Raw genomic sequence first — 23206 nt, forward strand, 5'->3', positions numbered from 1 at the left:
TCCCCTTTTATCATTCTGCAGATCTCCCCTGCCATTCCCGATCACTGGTTGCCTCTTCCTCTGGTTTTAGCTGGGTTATCTGAGGATGCATGCTGTCTGAGGATGTACTTTTGAGTAAACGGTGCTTTTAAAGGGGTGCTGGTTTTATGCATGAAAATGTGGTAATAGCTAGCCTGATTTCCATCTGGCATAATTTAGGAGTAAATCCATTGACGTCAGTAGAATTGAATGGATATAAATATAATTGATGTCAGTCCTATATTTTTAAGGTTAAGCCTAGAAAACGCTGTAACTTACTCTCTTCTCCCCCCTCCCCCCCAACTTTCTTTCCTCTTTCAAGCCCTGCCACAAATATGAATGTCTTAATTGGGATTTATTCTATTTCTGCCCAGTTTAATCAAAGATCTGTCAGTAAAGAATTTTACGAGATGCAGAGGTGAAGCCCTGCTGACCCCCTACCTATCTTTAGAAAATCTTGCTGGCTGCTGGTTCTGAAAAACCTCGGCAGCATTTGTTCTTTTTTCCCTTGGTCAGTTATGTCAAGCAGCGTATCTGTAGCTATGTTTAGTTCTGAGCACAAACATGAGGCAGAAATGGGAGCTTTTTGGCAAGCAAAGAACATGGTTTTCAGCTCATTCACACAGAATGGTGTTAATTAATAGATTGTTTTCTGACAAATAGTTAATTGTGCCTGACTGTTTTCCATATGGCTAAGGAAATAAAAAAGCCAATGAGGACATGGTATTTAAAAATCCAGAAATTTTGGTATGAAACTGCTGGTATGATATCCAATCCAATCCTATTTGCTATACTTCTAAAATGGGTTATGTGAATATTAGCATATGACAATGTTAATGAAGTACATGGTTTCCAACTTTCTTTTTTGCAGTTTTAGACTGGTGTTACTCAACTGAGTTACTTCAGTTTTTTTATACCAGTATATGTAAGATGTCTAGGCCAGTAGAAGCTACAAAAGAGATCTCAATGAAAAGGCAAATATTTATCTTCATAGTAGGAATAAAACTGGAAGAAATAATTTGTATCATTTCCCAGTGACTTCAGTGCAAATACATTGCTAACACCAAGGGTAGAATTAGGTGTAGTGACTTTGATAATATTCATACATGTTAGTCCTCTTGGGGTTTTCACTTTCTTGTAGCTGCAGAAGTAATAGCAGCTCTATGATGTTCAAGTTACCCTCAGCCAGTTCTTACTGTAAATGGCTGGCACTTGCTGGCGGGGGTGATTCATTAGCCTGCAGCAGGAAAGAGTCTTCCATTGATGAGATCAGTTGGTTCATGAGATTGTATACCTCTCGTGCCAAAAATCATTTCTCTTTGGATATGTGGTGTGTTTGTTAAGAGATGTAAAAGTCTAATGCCATTACCAGGAAGTTCTTTGTTTTATTAAATTGTGTATTTCAGGAATAATTCTTAAATCTGAAACCTTAGTTTCCCATCCTGGCCCCAGGGAGATAACCTGCAGCATGCAATCTGTTTATACTAGATTTGGAAATTAACTTTATTCCTCCAAAGTTTTTCTCCTAGAGGAATGTTCGGTTCTCAGTAGAATTGTCTTATGAGTAGTTAAATGCTGTGGTTATTGAAAAAATATGAAACACTGAGAATTAGAACCAGATAAAGAGCATTAGCTTTCAAAATTGCATAGCTTATAGCATGTAATTTGCTGATATTTGTAGGATTTGGGTCTGTAGACTGGTGGCCCTAATTGTGAATCTTTTAGTAATCTGGATGAAATAACATGGCACAGCACTAAATCCGTTTGTCCTGTGTGGCTAATGTAAAGCTCAGCATAGATAACTGCCAAGTAGAAGGTTCTTTCTGTTTGTCTTCCTCGTATGGCTCTGTTGAATATTCATAGTTTCTATTAACACATGCCCTTCAATATTTGCTACATTTTTGTCGTAGCTAGTAGATTAATTAAAAGAGTTGTTGCCATAAACACCTGGGCTGTGATCTTGTCAGATCTTGTAATATAAGCAATATCAGGTCTGGGAAAGTGATGCCTCTTGAGAAGTGGCAGCTCACATCCTGACCATAGGTCCAAACCTCATAGCTTGAATACTTTTACTTTAGGGATATTTCTTCTACTACCGTCTTCTGAAATAAAGAGATTTTATGAAAGCTGAGCTCTTATTTTTATTGTAGGTTCCTAGCCACAGAGAAAAGCTTGAAACTATGGAATGTCAGCAAAGCAAAAAGGCTTGATGGATCAGCAAGAATTAAAAATGTATTTTAAATACCAAGCAAACCTCAGACTGATTTTCAAGCCCCACTTGACATCCCCAGGGGAGCTTTGGCTGGCTAGAGTAGGTAATACTGGTTTGCTGTTAAAGCTGCCTTGTCATTTATTTTTGCAACGTTAGGGATGTGTGTGCGTTTCTTCATGTACCAGATAGGTAGTGGTGACAGCTATCCAGCAAATCACAGGACCAGTGACAAGCTGCGGCTATCCTCTAGCTCTGAACTTTCTCTCCTGCATTCTTCCCACTTACCTATTTCCTCTGTGACCATCGCTTTCCTGAAATGACTTTGGCAGGGTTAGAGCAATGACCACCTTAAAAAGACGTTTAGCTAAAAAACCAAGTTTCGAGTTTTCTGTTAGTCTTCCAAGCATATAATCATACCTGCCCTCACAGTATCCCCGGGATCACAGTGGCACGTGTTCCAGCATGGGCAACAATTTCCTAATGGTGAAGCTGGCCAAGGACTATGATAGAGTAGCTGGGGATTTCTATCAGGGAAGGTTTTACAGAACAGGCTAGACAAATCTTGGGAGCAAATCCTTTCCTGAGCAGAGGCTGAATGAGTTGATCTTTCAAGTCACCTTCCACCGTCTTTCTATGAATCTAAGCATTCACATTTCTGAACCAGTGACTGGCTTAAGCCTTCTTGGAAGGCAGAAAAAGGATATTCTCCACTTTTCAGTGGGGCAGGTGGCACTTTTTGATTAGATCCTATTTGTCTTCTTTACCCATTCTTTAGAAAACTAACAAATCCCAAATCAAACAGAGCTCTCTGAAAGGGCAAAGATTGTAAAATTCAACTTTGTCCTGGTTAAGGAGTAAAGAAAGTGAATTGGCTATTAAATGGAATAACTGTTCATTTCCTACCTTTACTGGCACCCTGGGATCCACCAATACTGAGATCCACCATGAAGACCTACCGGATGGTCTCCCAGCTCTCCATACTGGTGGCCAGTGTGTAGCAAACTGGAAACCTGTTTGGTGGGCAGAGATCTTTTGGAGCTCAGATGGGTTTCTCGGGGAAAAAAAATCATTCTGCCCATCAGAAACTTTTGACTTTTGATAAACAAATTCTAATTAAAATTACATGTTTAAGTTCCTTTTTTTCCCCAGCAAGAAAGCAGGTATATTGCTTGAGTATCTTAGGTAGCTTGTGGAGGTCTGTCATTGTGCTGGCGGAGATACAGACTTTCTGTTTCTATCCATCTAAAAAAAAGGATATGGTCTCAAATAATTGAATGTCACTGAAAATTACAAGCAGGTAAATAAATAAATACATAAATAAATAAATACATTACAAATACAGGAAGTTTGTGTTGATAAGTCTTTACTTAGGCATCTAAATAAGTAGGTTTGGATTAAAAATTGTGACTAATTTTCACCAAACTTTTCAGAAACCTGTGGCTGCTCTGCATTTTTTCACAATTAAGCCCAATTATTAAGGATTCTACTCGAATTTTTGATTTTTCAATAAGACTACCAAATATTTCTCAGCATTTTCAAAATTCCAGCTGATGAAGCATAACATACAGATTTTATCAGTGTTGTTTGAAGATAATACATTTTCGTGCCAGGCGTGTAGTGAATTCACTCATTTGCTTGAGGTCATTAGTTGCATTGCAGTCCATCAGTATTACTGAATATTGATCAATGACACAACAGACTGAAATGACACAGTATTCTGGACTGTCCTTGCGGCAACATAATAACAATGACAAAGAAACATCTTGTTCTCTCTGTATTGCTCCCCTACTATTTTTTCTTCCAGCACTTGTGATTTATAATGACCCTTGAGTAAAGTAGTCAAATCTGTCAGTCTTGAAAAGGTGCCCGTCATGGTGGGCCATCATTTCTGAGACTGAATATTCGGAAAGACAGTGTGATAGACAAAGGCACAGAACATCTAGGACAGATTTCAGTCACTATAGTTTTAATGTAGACATTGATGATTACCTGTCCTTCACCAAACAGACACCATAATCATTTCAAATGGCATTTTACATGTTTGAGCCATCATTAAAACTGCAAGCTGCTTTCAAATCAAAACTCCACCTCCAGCATTCATGTTTGATTGGGTACTGTTGACAAGTGTTCTTGAAGTGATGGTTAGAAATACATGCACTTTTACTGAACTGAAAGATGAGATGTGTGTATCTTTTGAGGTAATGGGTATTATTGCTCATTTATCCTACCACTTGATCAGCTGAAGTCAGATTCAATTGTAAATTATAGACTCTTTAGAGACAGTGAGTTGAAACTATGGTGTCTTTACATTGATTCTGCTCCTGTACAATTACCATTATACCCCACTGAGGATGATGAACTCCCTCATAAAATGCTTCACCTTGGCTTGAACAGAAAACTCTGCTCACAGTAAAACGCCGGCATATAGCAACCTGCAGGGCATAGCAGAGAATACTGGTTCCTCTTGGTATCCTGGAGCATACCTGGGGGAAACTGGTTTTCCCCACCAGTGAGTAACAGTATCCATTCTTGAGCAGTTGCACAGGAGATGTGGTAGAGCTTCCAAAGCTCCCCGTCTCTTTTCTTGCCTCTAACTCAAAGCCATTCACAGGTATGATCCCTTTTCTTCTGGGGCTGACCCCGATGTGCAAAATAGCTCCACGGACTGAAGAGGAAGATACAGGACCATGCCATGGTCCTTCTTAGTGTTTCCTAGGGCAAGCTGGGCTTACTGGAGAAAGGGGACTGCTCCATTTTAAAGGGAAGTTCAGTTCCCTCAGTACTAGAATTTTTGTGCTTTGAGGTCCAGTGTTTATTTTGGAGACAGCACAGCTGCTCATTTCTCCCAGAACTGAGCTGTGTCTTAGAAGTACAGTTCATCCCACATTTTAATTCTGTGATTTTTATTTAAATATTTATTAAACTTCAGGCAGTTGCCATCACCAACCTTTCTGTGATATATTCATGAGATCTGTTTCAGAAAGCAAGTTTACAGCCACCCTCACTTGCAGTCTGAAGAGCCCAGACATCCCATAGATAAGCCATGCATATTCAAAATGCATGAACACACAAGAGATGCAAAAGTGTCTGCTAATAGCATCTTCACTTTTATCCTGAACGTGTAGCATGAGCATGCTGGAAGAGGGAGATTGCTGGGTGAAATTCAGGTGCTGGTGGGTCATGGAGGTAGGTAGTTGTGATTGCCTCCACTTCTGCACAGGTGTTTGCTTTTATAGAGCAGCTTTGTGCTCACCTCCACTCTTCAGGCTTTCCGTTCATTTGTTCAATCAGTATAACTGATTAGAAGAGCCCGAGGTTAATGGACTTTCCTTCCCTTTTTTCCTCCTTTGCCTGTGCCTCTTTTATAAGCGATATTTAAAATGTGACCTCTTCCAGCACAGGTTTGTTCCCAGTCAAACTGGCTTTGAAGGTCAGTTGAACTGTGTCTGGCCTGTCTGCTATCTCTTGATCAGCCTCAGTTGCCAGTGCCAGTTGGGCTGTTCCGACCTTCCCCCGTGTCTGACACGCCTCGTCTCTGTCCTTACAGGTTGGGCAGGTCTTCCTTGCCACAGCCCTTGAGTGATGAAATGTCCTCTTCCCTTCCCTGCTCTCCCCTGGCAATTTCTGAGAAGCAATAAAAAGGAGGGGGAAAAAAAAAAAGATAACAATGTGCAGGTTTTTCTACAGAAATCGTTTAGCTCAACACGATATATTTTCAGGAGTGGACCTTTGCTGTTTGGAAAGCCTTGCTATCATAAATTACCACTACTTAATTTCAGACAGTGCTCTCATGGTCTGAAAAAGCTGCTATAGAAGAAAATGTGGTTTACTCAGAAAGCATCAGAATACTTCTTAAAACACAGTAGAGTTCCTTTCACCTCCTCTAAGATGAAAAGCAATTGGTGTCTTTAAGAAATGGTGTGGGGCATTTACCATCTCCTCTGCTCTCTGCCTGTTTGCTCTTCCCTGGAAAGATTCCTGACACTATCAGAAAGTTAGAGTCTGCTGTCTCACTGCAAAAGAGCTCTTACTTACAGACTTTCAAATCTCAACTTCATACATAGCAAAATGATCCTGGGTCATGGTAGAGGTTTCTAAAATAGATTAATTACTATTTTTTTCCTTTCTGAGTCCCCTGGAGTTGGATTTCTGTGTATTTAGTTAACCAGTTTTTGTGGGCCCATGGATCAGGAGAAGAAAGAGAACACATCAGGTTTTTAAACTTTTCTCATGCAGTTGTGGAATATATTTTTACGTAAGGTAAGTTGTACAGTGAATGAAGTTTATATGATGCTGGGTTTTCCACTCCCTTACATACCTTATCTTTTGCAAGGAATCTACTGCAAAGGAAATCCAGAGTGTTAAACTCTACTAAGTCAGAAGGATCAAGGATGCACATTTTGTACAGCTCTAAATGATTTAAGGTACAAGGTAACTACAAATCATCCTGCAAACCCTTAAGCTGCAATAACCATTTTATATGACTACTGCATTCATATTGATGCAACGTTCATGCAACACATATGCATGAAAAACTGCATGTGTATGGAATAATTATACAACCAACTTTAACACAGGGGCAACCTAAATGACTTTCTGATCCAAATCTGGACGACTTCTTTCATTTTTTCCAGTGTGTCATAGACTCACGGAATAATATAGGTTGGAAGGGGGTTCTTGTGGTTCAACCCCCCTGGTCTAAGCAGAGCCAACTAGACCAGCTTGCTTAGAGCCTTGTCCAGTCATGTTGTGAGTATCTCGACAAGTGGACATTTCACAGTCTGTTCAGTGTTCGACCGCCATGACATACTGAAAAAGTTTCTCTGAGTATCAAATCAGAATTTCCCTTGTTTCCACTTGTGGGTATTGAATCCCATCCTCTCACTTCTTCTCTGAGAAGAATTTGGCTCCATCTTCTCTGTAGTGTGGGAGACATGCAGCCCTCCAGGCTTGTTTCCCAAGGGCCTAGTCCAAAACCTAAAGAGTCATCAGAAAAACTACGGTTGACTTCACCGAGCTCTGGAGCAAACCTCCACTACAAAACTGGGATCAGGCATTCTTGATTGACTGTAGGAAAGGTCTCAGATCACCTGCCATTCTTGCGTGGGTGAGTACAGAGGACCGAGGTGCTTCTCTTGACGTTTAGAGGTATTTGGATATGAGCCAGAGCTGTTTGAAAATCCTGTTAGTCCAGAGAGTCAGGACATTGGCTTGAACATACTGCCGTGCTGATATGGTTGACTGTGTTACTTTTGACAAAAGTTGGCTTGCGTCTTGTCATTTTAAAGGATTTTTAGGAGGAGTTCAGCCTTGAACAGACCTGTCTTGAGAATGGGTGTCCTGTCCATACTCAGCAGTGCCTGTAACTGTAGCTGCCAGCTCCGCTCAGGATAGCACGAGAGGTGGATCAGTGTGGTCCCTGTTGTGGTTCCCACCTGACCTGCGTGGCTCTGGCTGCTCACACAGCAGTGGCACCATGACCAAGCATGTGCATCGCTTGCTCACAGCTCACTGCTCACGGGAGGCAATATTGTGCCCTTTGGGGGATTTTTGTGTGTGCACTGACTGCAGTCCAGATCTGATAAAGGCACAAGCCACCTTTGAGCCATCACTGAGGTCAAAGAGAGAGAAGAACAAAACCAAACATATTTTCATTAGCTTTTTTTTTCCCCTTAAACAATGTGCACATTATTTCCTGTTTAAAACTACAAAGTTTAGCAGCAAAACACATCTTATCTGCGTGTGGCGTGGGAGGTGTTGATATCCCCTGCCTACGGCTGTCACTTACACCCACTCCTGCATTGCAAATTGCCTCCCGTCAAATGAGCTTACAGAAAATCCTTTCTTGGTTGCTCCTCCTGTGCTCTGCATGAAGGGATAGTGTAGCTCTGGGATTTGGGAGGGGGTGATGGAAAAGGGGGTTAAGCCACTTACTGTAAGTGTAAAGTTGCTACCTTCACAGCAGTTCTCTGAAAGGCCACATTTTGGATACTTGCTGCAGTGGAGTCTGATGGCAATATATAATTTGTTTACTAAACAGGGAATGTAATTGAAATGTCCCTTTTGAGTTAATGAAAATATAAAACAGCTTTCCAGAGTAGACCGAGGCCTCTGATTTAATTATCTGTGAGCCTCATAAATTAAAAGTATTCTTTCATCCATTCCTGGCAGCCTGAAGTAGATGAATAACTGAAATTCAAAGAAAAACCTTGTGAAAAGGAGACCTGGCAGATGAAAGAGCAAAGGGCCAAACCATTTGTAAAAGGAGTTATCTCCACTGAGATGCCCGTTGTCTTTACAGCAACTAATTATATGTGAAAACTATTAAAGATTTGGAAGCTGTGATACCCATTAAAGGGGCCAGGGGTCCCCATCGCCTGCAGGAAAAACAGGCTGGCTCCTCTTTGAAATATTGTTTGCTATGTATCAGAGGAGTTACTCTTTAAGGGTACATTGCAAGCAGTGGCCTTAAGCACCTGAGCAGTTGCCAGAAAACCAGCAGGAGCAGTCCTACAGGTAGTGTTGAGCTTGCTACGTTGTTATTTGCAGAGTCAGTCCTTCAGACCCCAGATCTGGCCCTAAAGCAAAGCCTGGAGCGATGCTGCCCCACCACTGCAAAGGCATCCAGAAGCAGCCAGAGCTCAGGCGCATCCTCGGTGCGGTGGGGTCTGGCGTGTCCTAACGCTTGTGTGAGCTGTCTGCTTTCTGCATTGAAGCACTTTTGCTCTTGTGTCAGCCAAAGGCTGATGGACAAGTCTCCACGTAGCTGCTGAAATACAGCTGCCGTTCTTGTGCACTTTTGTCCACCTTCACGTTTATGTCTGTGTGTGTTACGGCAGCACTTGCCACCCCAGCAGAGACCACGATGTCCATATGGAAATGCAGAGCATTTAGACTGACTTTGCAGACGAAGCCTGTGGCCGAGCAAGGTGTGAATGCAGGTCTCCTTTGGTGTCATCCCAGGCCCAGCCATCATGTTGTCATACACAAAAAAATTAGCTTTCATCCCTGCCATACATGAAATATTTTCTGAGTTTGGAAAGGTAAACCAGAGAGGTGCATATGGGGAAAAGTGGGGTTTGCACTTCACGGGGTGAGTATGTGAGGAGTAAAGAGGTTTGCGAGTAACAAAAAGGATGCTTCACCGCACTTGGGTTTTTTTTGTTAGAATATGTTCTCCCTTTTCAGGTTTGTACTTGAAGACTTTGATCTAGAGGCACAGTGTGTCTAGCAAAGAAAAAAAAACCCACAAGTTTGCTTCTGCTATAAGCATTTACAGCTTCATTGACTTGAAGTGGAATTTCACCTGGGAATATGAGCAGTGACCTCAGCTGAGATGAGCAGAGCCTGGAGAAGGGGCACTGGTACCTGTTGCTTAGAGTTACCTGAACAGTGCCAAGACCAGCAAAAAATTTGCTGATTCATTTTATTGTGGTGGGAGCTTTGAGGAGTACTGATTTTTCTTTTCTCTAGTTCATCTAGATTTGATCTGACATTTTTGACTTTGATAAAGGGTTGAGTTTGAAAAGTTTTTTAGAGTGGATGGTGATTTTATTTGTCTGCAACACAGATCAACGTACTTTGAATTCTGTGCTTACACTAGTCAAGGACTTTCCAGCTTCCCATGCTCTACCGACTGAGAAGGCTGGAGGGGCACAAGGAGCTGGGAGGGGGCACAGCCAGGACAGCTGACCCAAACTGGCCAAAGGGACATTCCATACCATGTGACGTCATGCTCAGTACATCAACTGGGGAAAGCTGGCCGGGGGGGTGGCTGCTCAGGGACTGGCTGGGCATCGGTCGGCAGGTGGTGAGCAATTGCATCGTGTATCACTTGCTTTGTATATTCTTTTATTACTATTGTTGTTATTATTATTACTATTTTATTTTATTTCAATTATTAGACTGTTCTTATCTCAACCCACAAGTTTTCTGACTTCTACTCTTCTGATTCTCTCCCCCGTCCCACCACAGGGGGAGTGAGTGAGCGGCTGTGTGGGGCTTACTTGCCGGCTGGGGTTAAACCATGACAATAATGCAATTAAGTATGTTATTACTGAAAGCTAGATCTGGTGAGCCTTTATAAGTTTTGGGATTAGAATGGCGATCCTCATCCCACTGCGGGGGGGAAGGGGGGGAGGAGAGTGAGCAAGTGGCTGTGTGGTGCTCAGTTGCTGGCTGGCATTAAACCACAACAATGTGTACAAGTGGGAACCGGAATGAAGAAACTGTAGCGCGAGTCCCAGAATTCTGCAAAATTCTGGCTAAGAAGCTGGCCCTAACAGTCATCTAAAATGATACCTCTAAAATGTATCTCAAATGATACTTAAATTTACTCTTACAGAAGTATTTCATGTTATCTTTATGATATGTCAGATTTTAAAACCTTTAAAATTTGAACAAACCCTTCACTTGGGTGCCCGTAAGCAGCATGGTTTTTGCTTTTGTTTTGTAATTTGCTATTATACTGATGCTTGGTATGACACTTGCTTGATCTGGATTAATTTCCCATGCTGATTTGTTCTGAATGTGCCCTGTAGGCTAATGGTATATTTGCAGCCTCTCTTCTTCCTTTGTAAAATTTGCTATTACCATTTATGGGACAGCGTGTTCTCTTTGACACTTTCCAGAAGTGCCAAATGCCTGTCAACAGCACAGCATCATCTGTTAAAGCCTAATCCAGACCCCAGCAAAATCAGGGAACAGTAATGCAATTCAAGGTTTTTAAGGAAAGGCAATCTCTTTTATTAGATCAGCTGTTACAGTTGGAAAAAAACAGACAGGCTTTCAGGCACACAATCCTTCTTCAGGTCTGAAATAGCAGCAGTATTGCTTACAGCAGCATTCCTTAGTGGTGAGACAGCTATGGTCCCAGCAAGGTTTAAAAAATGTGATTAAAAGTGTGTGTGTATTGCATGGCCTGTCGTACTGGGGAGGGCTTCCTAGCAGGACACAGGCAAACATTGTTCTCCTCTCTCTCTTTCCCAGTATACACCCTACAAACAGGGCATACAACCTACAAGGAGACGTAGTAGAAGGTCACTTATACTTGAGAAAAGGTCTTCAATACCTTATGACCGAGCCACGTCTTCCCCATAGTCACCCTGCTATTGGGAAGGACTGTGGCAAAGCTGTGGGCTTGGCTGTGCAGGTGGTAACCGCAGGACCCGTGCTGGAAATTCTGGCTCCTGATGTTTACAGCTGTCCAGCAAATAGTTGTGGGACCAGCTGGCAAAATGAATTTTATTCCCTTTATTGTGGTTGTTTTACAGGGAACAGTGTTTCCCAAAGTTTCTGGAGTCTCTGTTGACTGACCAGCCACCTAATAACAAAACTTGTGATTGAAAATGCTACAGAGGCAGGATGGTTCTGCAGAAAAGCTGTGAGCAGCTTCCCGTACTCTTTGGATTGCTTGTGGTCACAGAATAGAAAAATAAGAAGTAACAGCCCAGTACGCTGCCTGCTTACTCCTCCAGATTATGGATCTGAACATCCTGCTGCTTCATCCTATGATCGACTTCATATTTATCTTCCTTTTTCTTTTCTGGAAAGTATGTACTAAAATATTTGAATTAAAGAACACAGGCAGGTGCTCAAAAATTAAATGTTGACGTTAACTGTAACATTTATTTCTATATTCCCATGCTAGGAACTGGGGTGTTAGCTGTAGTTAATAACTGTGGTATTAAGAAGGTGAGGATGCTTTTTGCTCATGTGAATATTTCCATGGTACATAGGCTGCGAGAACTCTGGATTTTGCATTCTTTCTGGAGTGTATTAATAGGTGTGTTAATTATGCGGCTTCTTTATTCAGCCCTATTTGAAAATGAAAGGTTGCATTTCAAGAAACTGTCACCACAAGAAAATTGTAAAAAGTATTGACACTTCTGAAGAAATTAAGAGGATGAACCTTTTATGAGTTTAAGTTGATTAACGCAGAGACATGAACAACCAATGAGCAAGTAATGCTGTAAACAGGAATATAATTATTGGAAAAGGTTAATTCAGAAGGAAGAATACCTCTTAAAAACGATGTAAGCCAAAAATCTTTGGTTTAAGATCTGCTTTGGGCATTGGTGTTGTGGTGCGAAGCTATCTTACAACTGTCTTGAAAGTCCTTAAAAGTTCAGAAATTTGTGGGACCCTTTCTTCATATAAAATACAAGTGTTTCAAATGCAGTTCTCAATCTGAATCCATCACTTAAGGCACATCGTGCTTAAGGATCTGAATCACCATTCCTGGCTGTGCCACTCTCAGCCTGGCCAACCTTTGATTGATCCCTTTTATATGTTTCTCCACCCAGTGATGTGCCCAGTGACACACGCCCATGGCAAGTAGTCTGGCATCAACCACAGAACACCGTAGACAACTGCTTCTCTTTCCTGGAGAAGGTTTTAATGGAGGAGTCACATAGACAACCTGATTGTCTAGTGAATCTCAGAATTTGTTTAATTCCCTTTAGTACCCCGCCAAGAAGTGTGGGTTTGAAAGCATGGCTGTGAGTGTACTATGTAACGTGGTTTCTCTTTCTTTTTCTTTATGTGCACCAAAAGGAAAATGATGAATTTGTTTGTGAAAGCCAAGAGCTTCATTCTGACTTGAAACTAAGACCCTTTCATATTCCCATATATTTTAAGACACTTCCATGCTGCCAGTGTAGAATAAGTAAAAATCAGGATCCATACTTGATCCCCATAATGGTAATTGTGTAGCCATGTGGATGACCACATGCCTAGCCTGCAAAATATAATTCCACATTCTGCAGCCAGTAAAGGGCTCTGATGCCCAAGTTTTTAGACATCTTCTACAGATGGGTTTGAAATACAGATGCAGATCCATCACTGAGTCAAGCCCATGTTTAGGTTGGATCTCTTTACAGATTGGCACTTGTAAAACTGTTGGGAAGGAAGAAGGGTATCAAGGAAGGAGGAGCAATGAAAATGTGAACTGCTGAGGAAAAAAGCATCTGCTCCCAAACCACTATTTTTTACTACCTGACACTCTTCTTTAATAGTGATGATGCTGCAGCTTTTTTCAGTCATGAAAATAGAAACAGCAGCAACAGTGGCCAGCACTCAGGTTAATTTGCCAGCTACATATGAATGGTGCACATTATAAATATACATTTAAGGTCCTTTCATGCATACCACAGCTAAATAACAGCCAGCTCTGTCTCAGTGTTCTTCCACTACTGTATTTATGGAGAAGCCTGCAGTAAGGGAAGGCTGCAAAAAGGGCTGGAAATGGCATCTGAGAGCAGCAGATGTCATTGCACTTTACTCCATTTCTGCTGCAGCTGGTTATAAATTCAGGTGGGAGATGTCAAAAAGCCAAAGAAGTAAAATTCTCTCTTGTTCATTATCTCACCCAGGACTCAGCATGTTCATATTGTCAGGCTTTCCACGATGGTAGCTTTGTCTCTTGTTGTTTCACTGAGACTTTGCTCTTTTTCAGGTGCCAGGAGACAATGAGAAGCACTGGAAGCCAGTGTTAGTGGTCTTGACGGAGAAAGACCTCTTAATATATGAGAGCATGCCGCGGATGAAGGAAGCTTGGTTCAGCCCTCTGCATACCTACCCCCTGCTAGCCACCAGGTACTTGTGCTTTTTTATTACAACCACTTCAAGAGCGGTGGGAATGGCTGAGTCAGCAGAGGACAGGTATAGCTGGTGCCTGGCTGTAGATCACACTTGAAATGTCGTGGTTTGGGAAACAGATTCTTCTTCAATGGGCCAATGTGCTCAGTTTAACTCGTCACTTCTCTGTTTCAAGTTCTGGCGGAGGCTGATGGCCAGAAGCACACCAGAAGGATTATGGATGCGGCCGTTTGGCCTAGATCCAGAGGTAGGAGTGCTGAAAAAGCCAAGAGCTCGATCTCCTGAGATTTCTATCTCAGTGTACAGACCTGAGGGCCTGGCAGAAGCACTCAGATTTCCAGCCACTCCTCCAGACTGAAAAACGTGAAATTGCTGCCCGGAGTTGGACATGCTGCTGTGGCAGTTCTGCGCCACCAGTTTGGGGCTTTTGGGGGTTCGCACATGTGATGGAGACACTTAATTTCAGCACGGGTTGTGTTCCTGCTCTAACAAATGAATTCCTGGCTTTTTTAGCTTAAAATGGTGAGCTTGGAAGACACATTCTTGAATCTAGGTTGGAAATCTGCATTATTTCAAAGGTATCCATCAACACTAATTCAGACAGACCTTTCCCATGGTTGTCTTTATGCAGTAGAAACTGTCTGTTCTTCTTGATGTGAATCTTAATCACATTTCTCTGCCAGTATGGTCAAAGGGCTTGAGAAAGAGCTGCTCTTCCATTGTTTTGGCCTTGCTACAGGCCTCTATTATACCATTTTCAATGAGCATTCAGAAGGGCTGGTAGCACGTGGCTGAAAGCAGTGTGTCTCTTACTGCACCCTCATTAGTTAATTTTTGTTCTTGGTCTCTTAGTTCTCTCCCCAAATGAACTGAGGCTTTGCTGCTAAATCATTATATTAAAAAAAAAAAATTGAACTCGGTGAATTACGCTGATGGTTGTTTTGTCCCAGTCTACCTACCCATGATGGAGCTTTCAGACTTCCTGGGAAGCTGGCTTCTGACTCACCCTTTGTTATCGTAACATGAGGCAAGAGCCCCCTGCTTTGCAGCTTGCAGCCTGCCGCACGTCATGGCGGTGAATGTTGACAATTCCAGGTGGCAATTCCTGATAAAAACTGGGTAAGGTGTTGGAGCCGGAGGCTGCGTCCAGGTGTGTCACTAAGGCCTTAGAGTTTGTGAAGCAAGAGCACCCCAGCAGAAGGTGATGCGTCTCCTCCCCAGTGCTTCAGGGTCTCATTTATGTCATTAGTACATGGACCAAAGTCCTCCGCCTTACAGTGCCTGGAGATCCTGCAGCACACCCTGTCCCTTCCTGCCCATGTCATCACATGGAAAGACAGCCCTTTGGTGGGCATCGCCAGCCCCCATTGGCAGCAACCACTGATTTACCGGATCAAACAATCTAAGTCCTCATCTTGGAGGGCCTGTTAATTACTTTTTCTCAGGAGTTCAGATTTGATAGCAGACAGGCTTGCCTTTGGTGAGGATAGTCATCTCCTTGTCCGATGGGATTCCCGTGTGAGTGGAGGAGCATCGGCCTTCAGGCTGGAGGGGAATGAGAGGTTGCTTGACCACAGGTGTCAGGCTGCTGAAGGGTCTTTACAGACTGGGAGAATGGTCTGTAAGAAAGACGGGATGTGGTTCAGAAAGGACAAGTACAAAGTTCAGTGCTGGGGAATAATCAGCTGTGCTGGTTTGGGGTGGAGATCAACTGACAAAGTAGTTACTCTGCCAGGAAGCATTGTGGCAGCGTGGCGAAATTGCTTAAATTGACAGTGTTATGTTGTTGAGAAAACAAAGACAATCATCTTGGGTTATAGCAGAAGTGGTGCATGTTGGGCAGACGTAGTAATCTAACCTAACTACAGAGCATGATACACCATCTTCATGTGAGGCATTGCACTTCCAAAAAGATGCCAGTTAACTGTGGAAGGTCTAGAAGAAAGCAATGCAAATGTAGAAAACACTATCAGTAGGGGAATACTTAAGAAACCTTAGTTGTTAAGTCTAGAGAAGTCCACGGAAAACATGTCAATAGCTTTCAAGTATGAAGATGAGACACAAGGAGGACAGGAGAGCATGTTCTCCAGGTCCCTGCTGGATACAACAGGACATAGTTGGCTGCATTTGTGGCAGGGGGGAGTCAGGGAAGGTCCTGGGAAAAACTTGGTGTGCAGATGAGGTACTGGATTAGGTTCTCTAGGAAAGGTGTACTATCCTCATCACTGGGGACTTTGAAGGACAGGTGACACTGTAACCCTCAGGAGTGTGTCGGCACAGTTAGCCCTGCTCTGGGAAGGGAGATGCACCGGGTGACCTCCTAAGAACCATTCCAGCCCCATCTCTGTGATTTATTACTAGTATCGCTGTGAATTTAACACTCAGGTAAAAAGACAGAAGATATACCAAACTTGACATTCAGAATGGAGTCGCAATCTGATAAATACATATAAATACATGAATCCCCAAGGTGAGCAGATTACATAAATTGACAGATTCCCTAAATCATTACCCCTACTGTTTTGGATGATTTTGATTAAAACCCTGCAGGATTCTGCTTTTATGATCTGTCACACTGAGTACAGTTATACCAAAAAAATACACAGGGTTTGCTGTTGGTGTTGACTGCTGTGTTCATGCTCAGTCAGTGATTACCCTCCTCGTGATGGGTTGTTTAATCCCCTCTGTGCATTGATCAGTGCAATTTAGAACTTTTCACCTGGAAAGTTTGCAGACCACATGTTGTAATCTTGGCTGCTCCCATCTTTCGGATTTTTATAAGTCCTTAGGAAAAAATTTTGCTTAGCTAATGCATATTTGAAAAGCTGCTGAAACTGGAAAACTTCACTGCCAGATACAGTACAGAGTCATGCTTAATCTACCCAAGACAAAATGAGCAGAGAAAATTGGAAAGTGGTAGAAGGATTACAATCTTCCTCCAGTATTTTAACAGCAGAATTTCAACATGCCCTTTCTGTTTGTTAATAAGTTTGCCTTCAACCTATGGATGTTATTAAGACCTAAAAATATTTTCCAGTCAGTCTTTCCCAGCTCTGTGCAGAAAATAAGTGATAGCTCAAATAAAACTGCCATGAGGAGATTCAAGGTGTTCCTTTAAATCTCTGCACCGGGAGGCACAGCAGCTGGCTCATAGCCCTGACTCCAAGGACCTTTGTGTCATAATCTCTGTTTCAGTGTTTCCTTATGCCTGAATAACAGTGCCTCCCTCTAGCATGGGAATGGGGCTTAAGTAATTACATCTTAAATGTTTGCAATCAAATTGCGTTATCTATCGTAGCCAGATATGAAATGAAAAAAAAAAAAAGAAAGCAGCCCATGTTGGACTCTGATTAAAGATCAGGTAAGTAGCTTTTGTGTCAAGCTGAGATCTGTAACCAGAAAGTATTAAAGCAGTTTGATAGTTAATGCCATGGAAAGTTGGGAAAGGAGTTTGGGCACCAATTAGTCAGCTGTGCAAGCAGAGATGGGGGCAGGCAGGGAGCACTGGGGTCCCTGAGCACCCCAGGGAAGGTGTATGAAGTGGCGTGCAAGCGGTGCAAGTTGTCCGCTCATCTTCCCAGGACAGTGAGGGTGGTTGTGGCTCCCTCCATGCAGAGCTCGGATGAATGAGGGCCTGTGCCTAGGTTTCCAAAGAGTACAGCCATTCCAGAGCAGGTTTCAAATGCTAAGTCAGGGGTAAGGAGCGGCTTCAAGATAAGAAAGGTCAGATGATAGTGGCTTTCTACTGGGCAGAGCTGCATGACTGTTGATGCACTTGTATTACGGCCTCTTCTGAGATAAATCTGAAATGAGCAGCTGAACACTGGCTTTGAATGTCAGTGCTGGTTTCGCTGTCCTTTTTGAAGAGGCCATTAGATTTTGCTGTTGCAGTAAATGGTTGAAACTCTTTTCATAGCATTAGAATGAGAAGCAGGTCCCAGCGAGTCTCACCCAGCACCAGCACTTCACATTGGCCCGTAGTCATCTTGCTATCACACATTTGCAAAGAATAATGCTCAAAAGGTCCCCAAAACAGAGAGAGACAAGGGAGAAATTAGAGAAGATTAGAAGCGTCTCCCTGGCTCCCTGGGGCATGCCGAGAGTTGCATTTTACAGCCACTGCCTGCTATCTACGCGCTGTGCAAACAGAATTCATCGTGACCAACCTTCTCCTGCCCTCTTGCGGCTCTGGCTGCTCCAGGGAAGCATGTTCGGGTTCCTGCGCGCTCACAGACATCTCAGAAACCTCCATGGAGCCCCGTAACCTTCAGGGACTGCGGTTGAATATTACCAAAGCTGGACCTGAGGTGCCTTTTCAGCTCTGGGGTGCAGCATGTACCACGCACACAACCTCCGCTGTGGTCGAGTGACGGGAGGTGGGGCAAGGGGAAGTCTTCTGTGAAGTTTCTAAGACTATTTTTTGCCTTTTAAGGTATTTTTGTGGTCTTTAGGATAAAATATCTTTTATATAAATGAGACAGCTCACGTGAATGAAACTTTATGAAAGCGTGGGAATCCTTTGACCTGTACCCAAATACATCAGTACTGACAGCTGATAGATAAATACTATCAAATGTTCCCCTGCATATTTGTCTAGTTCATGTTTAACTGCATGATTTGCCAAAGCACAATCTGGAGTTGTATGATAGAAATGGATTTTTAAATAGTGAGACTGAATTTTTAATAATGAGGGGATAATGCAAATGAGAAGGCAGGCAAGAAACCATGTTCATGTTGGATGTGTCCACATACTTTAATTTGTAAAGCGCATCTTCATTCTATCCATATGCTGAAAAACCTACAATGCCAGTGCTATGGATAAAGCATGAAGACGGAGGGGAGCGGGGGGGGGGGGGGATTTGAAAGAAAATAAAACATTGGAACCATCTGTCTGTCACATATCCAGTATCACAAGTATTAGAAAACAATTTTTAGCACAGCTGATGAGCACTGTATAAAAGAGAAGGGGTGACCCAGGGAGAAACTGGGATAGTTTTATTTTTAACGACAAAGTTGATGTTATTTTCCAGACTGCTTTCCCGCAGTTGTCCGTCCCCGCCCCCCCGGTAGCAGAAGGCAGCGTGAGAGCAGCAGCCCTGCCTGCGCCTCAGTGACTGGACGGGGCCAGGCAGCAGCAGAAGTCACTGGAGACTTCAGTTCCCGATCTCCTGCCTCAATTATCAAGATGCAGCTTCTCCTCAGAGTTTGCACCTCCTCATGTCAAATCAAAGTGAATAAAAGTTTTTGGGCTGTTTGTTTGCCATTGACTCCTCGACTGCAAAATCTGCCTGAGGTGCAGTTAGAATCACAGAATTATAAAATCATTTAGGTTGGAAAAGACCTTTAAGACCATCAAGTCCAACCGTTAACCTAACACTGCCAAGTCCACCACTAAACCATGTCCCTAAGCACCACTTCTACACGTCTTTTAAATACCTCCAGGGATGGTGACTCAACCACTTCCCTGGGCAGCCTCTTCCAATGTTTAACCACTCTTTCAGTAAAGAAATTTTTCCTCACGTCCAATCTAAACCTCCCCTGGCGCAACTTGAGGCCATTTCCTCTCGTCCTTTCGCCAGTTACTTGGGAGAAGAGACCAACACCCACCTCGCTACAACCTCCTTTCAGGTAGTTGTAGAGAGCGATGAGGTCTCCCCTCAGCCTCCTTTTCTCCAGGCTAAACAACCCCAGTTCCCTCAGCCGCTCCTCATAAGACTTGTGCTCTAGACCCTTCACCAGCCTCGTTGCCCTTCTCTGGACACGTTCCAACATCTCAACATCCTTCTTGTAGTGAGGGGCCCAAAACTGAACACAGTATTCGAGGTGCGGCCTCACCAGTGCCGAGTACAGAGGGACAATCACTTCCCTACTCCTGCTGGCCACACTAGTTCTGATACAAAAGGCTCCGAGTATCAAACCTGAGCAGGGCGTTAACACAGCCCTTCTGGAAGCAAAAAAAGCATTTGGAGAGGGTGGTGGTGCCTCTCTGGAAGAGGCTTTCCTGCCCAGACACAGGGCAGGGCAGCTCTGTCCCGGATACTCTGCCCCTTGCCTCCTGGGACCTCCTGGGACCATGAAATCAAGGCGGATGCTCAAAATCCAAAGGAAGTTACCACGAACCTGAGCATGAACAAATCTTGCAAACCTTCTAGTGGGGTATGAAAGAGGGACACCTCTGATCAGCACAATGCGCATCCCAAATATCAGCACAGACTGCCAGGGAATTGGGGAAAATTTTAAATGCCCTATGGTTAGTGTTTCAATAACTGAAAAGCTAAAGTTGTGCTTTTTCTTTCCTTTCTGCTTTTTTTTCCTATTAAAACATCTCTGTTTGATGGCACACTTCTACAGTGTCAGCTAACAGGCAACTATTCTTCCAGATGCAAAACAATAATTTGAGGGTGAATTGGCATTCAGTAGATGATTAGTATAATCTAATGTTTTATGCTTCAGCAGAAGTATTCTACTACCATGCTACATACTTACTTTTTAGTCTCATATGAAGTATATTGTTTGCCTATGGAAAGGGAAACAAGACAGAAATAAGCTTTTCAGAAGAATTTCCGTGGTTTCATTTTGTGACTCCCTCGGAAGGTTAATGCCTGAGCCTCAAAGAATGATGAACTCTTCTGGATTATTATTTTCATCTAAATCGGTGTCATGTCCCTGCGCGAATTCTGTATTTACTGTCCACACTTCTGCAGGGAAAAAACCCAAAAGGACAGTCTTAAAGAAGAATTAAATATTATGAGGTGTTGATTTTCTCTCTCAAAAATATTCCCTGCAATTAGTGTTTGCCCAGATGAACAAACCCCTCCTGGTCATGGGAGATCAGCTGTTGATGCCAGGCAAAAAAATGTTAATAGCAGCAAAATGCGAGAGAATTTCAGATTACAAATAGCTGCAGCATTTTGCGTTTTGCAGGTTCCTTATGGGAAAAGTATGCACAAGACAGTACTTGGGCATCCGCACATTTTACAGAACTTCTTACTTTATCTGACAGCATTTATCATTGAATTTGTCTGTGGATATTTAAGCTTTATGGCAACTGCAGCCTGACAGTGAAAGCCAGATTCAGATGCCTCATCTGAGCGAGCACTTGTATCTGTGCACCACAGACCAGTTGGTGGTTCCTCATCCAAAGGGGTGTTTTCTACAATTCGTTAGCAATTTAGGGCCCCCTGGGACATCCCCATTATCACCTGCATGTCCCACTGCTTCAGTACTCACTGCTTTGGACCTTCACTCTTCTGCATGTCACTAGGAGTCACTTTAGGCTCAAATACAGAGGAGATGTGAGTTCTCGTGCTCCCACCCACGTGCATTTAGGAACGTACAGAGCAGAGCTGTGCTCAGGTGGGGATTTTGGTGCAGTGCGCTGTGTCAGCGTTATAATTCCCTGATGTGTTTTCAAATCCAATTGCAGGTTGGTCCATTCTGGCCCAGGAAAAGGCTCACCGCAGTTAGGGGTGGATTTGTCTTTCGCAACCCGTACCGGTACAAGGCAAGGGATTGAAACCCATGTGTTCAGGACGGAGACTAGCCGAGACCTCTCACTGTGGACGAGGAGCGTAGTGCAGGGCTGCCACAATTCTGCGGAGCTCATCACGGAAATCACCACATGTGAGTTACACCTGCGGCACCGCGTCTCCACACCTCCTCCTGACACTCGTGGGTAGTTCAAGCTCCTTCTGCTAGAGGTGATTCATTAAAAAAAAAGTGCATATTTAGGGTTCTATGTGTTTAAAATATTGTCTCCGTGGTTTCTGAGCCAGTCCCAGCTGGTGTGGTACCTGCGGTCAGTGACACAGTCACTATAATTCTGACTTTTGGTCTTGGTTTTGGCATGTTGTTTCAGACACAAGTCTGTAGTCAGCCATATAGGGCTGCGTGTCACAGAGGAGTGATCATCAGAGGTTTGTCCAGAAGCCCACAGAAAAGAACATTTTTCTGAGATTCAGGAGACTCCTGAGAGCCTGGCAGGAGTTTCTCCTGCAGAGGGAGGAGGCAGAGGAGTACCAGCACATTCACAAGCGTGAATTGGTCATTTATTCACCCAGCTCTGCACACTTGAGAATAATAAAAAAATACAAACCAGTCCAATAGCCACATTTTGACGGCTAGTCATTTCCCTCCCTGAACATCAGGGTGTCGCTTCTGAGCACTTCTGTACATACAAAATCGACTGGAATAAAAGTAATCAGCTGCAGATGCTGTGGAGTGATGCCCTGTTCAGCCAGGTAGCTGCTAGGCTGGGGTGGCTCTGGGTCTTTGAGGCTGTGCTTTTCTCTTGAGTGCCCCCAAGATTTGGGAGTCCTTCCCCCACTAGCTCTCCAGTTGACAGGGCTATAAAAGTTGAATATTATCTCTGCTCGTTGCCTAAAAATGTGAGAGCAAGAGTCAAAGCACAAATCCGCTCCATGACAAAGAGCAGCTGCAATTTCGTGAAGCCATCAGGTACAGCCACGTGCTGCTGAGCACAGGGACGCAGGCCCGTAGGCTGCCAGGCCCCGTGCCTCGCGGGGAGCTCAGGCTGCTTTGCGAGGGCCTCTGACGTGGAAACCAACCAGAGTGTTCGGTGGGAAGCACCTCGAGGGCTTGTCCATCTCCTCAGCCCAGTGACATGGATGCCTTTCCAAAAGCAGGAGGAGGAGCCCCTTCTTTTATCGCGGTGCTTTTATCCCAGTGTCAAGGACCCTTCTTGGCAGAATTGTTCACAGGGAAGTGGTGGAAAAGAGAATTTGAGATGTGAACACCTAAACTATTCATTTTTTAATTTGGATCATGGCCTATGTTTCTGAGCTGAGGGGAAGATGCAGACTTTCTGCTGCAGTAGCTATTATATACAATTATCTGGGCCCTTTTTCAATTACCACGACACTAAGGAGGACTCAGGTGTGTCTTCATCTTTGTCAAAATACTTCAGGGAAACCCTTTACGGCTTCTAATTTTCTTGTGTGTTGTATGCCACTTTTATTGATTTTGGCTATGTCTGTCAGATGTAAGAAGAAGAGTAGCTGTGACTTTGTCGAGGTTTGGAAGGAGGAAATGCCAGCCTGAGACTTCTTAAACTTCAGTAGATTGTTTTTGTGTCAGCATGTAGATGTATGCTGCAACGTGAAGAACGCAACAAATAACTGCAAGGACTGACATCAGTACTGCTGAGCGCAATTTTAGTCTGTGTGTTTACACCATAACTAACAGTCCTGGTTCTGGCTGGGATAGAGTTAATTTCCTTCCTAGTAGCCGGTACAGTGCTGTGCTTTGGATTTAGTATGAGAATAATGTGATAACACACCGATGTTTCAGTTGTTGCTAAGCAGTGCTTACACTAGTCAAGGACTTTTCAGCTGCTCATGCCCTGCCAGCGAGAAGCTG

General features: G+C 43.4%; 1 protein-coding gene across 1 annotated transcript in view; it reads left to right on the forward strand.

Moving 5' to 3' along the window:
* SNTB1 (syntrophin, beta 1 (dystrophin-associated protein A1, 59kDa, basic component 1)) overlaps positions 1-23206 on the forward strand; it is a gene marked incomplete at its 5' end in the record, with an annotated part of 58577 nt that overhangs the window by 32204 nt on the left and 3167 nt on the right. The window contains 2 exons of the mRNA XM_009321684.1: positions 13686-13825; positions 21255-21451. Coding sequence (XP_009319959.1) covers positions 13686-13825; positions 21255-21451 — 337 coding nt within the window. The remainder of the gene's footprint in view (positions 1-13685; positions 13826-21254; positions 21452-23206) is intronic.

Source organism: Pygoscelis adeliae, unplaced genomic scaffold, assembly GCF_000699105.1.
Source record: "Pygoscelis adeliae isolate BGI_AS28 unplaced genomic scaffold, ASM69910v1 Scaffold111, whole genome shotgun sequence".
Taxonomy (NCBI): Eukaryota; Metazoa; Chordata; class Aves; order Sphenisciformes; family Spheniscidae; genus Pygoscelis; species Pygoscelis adeliae.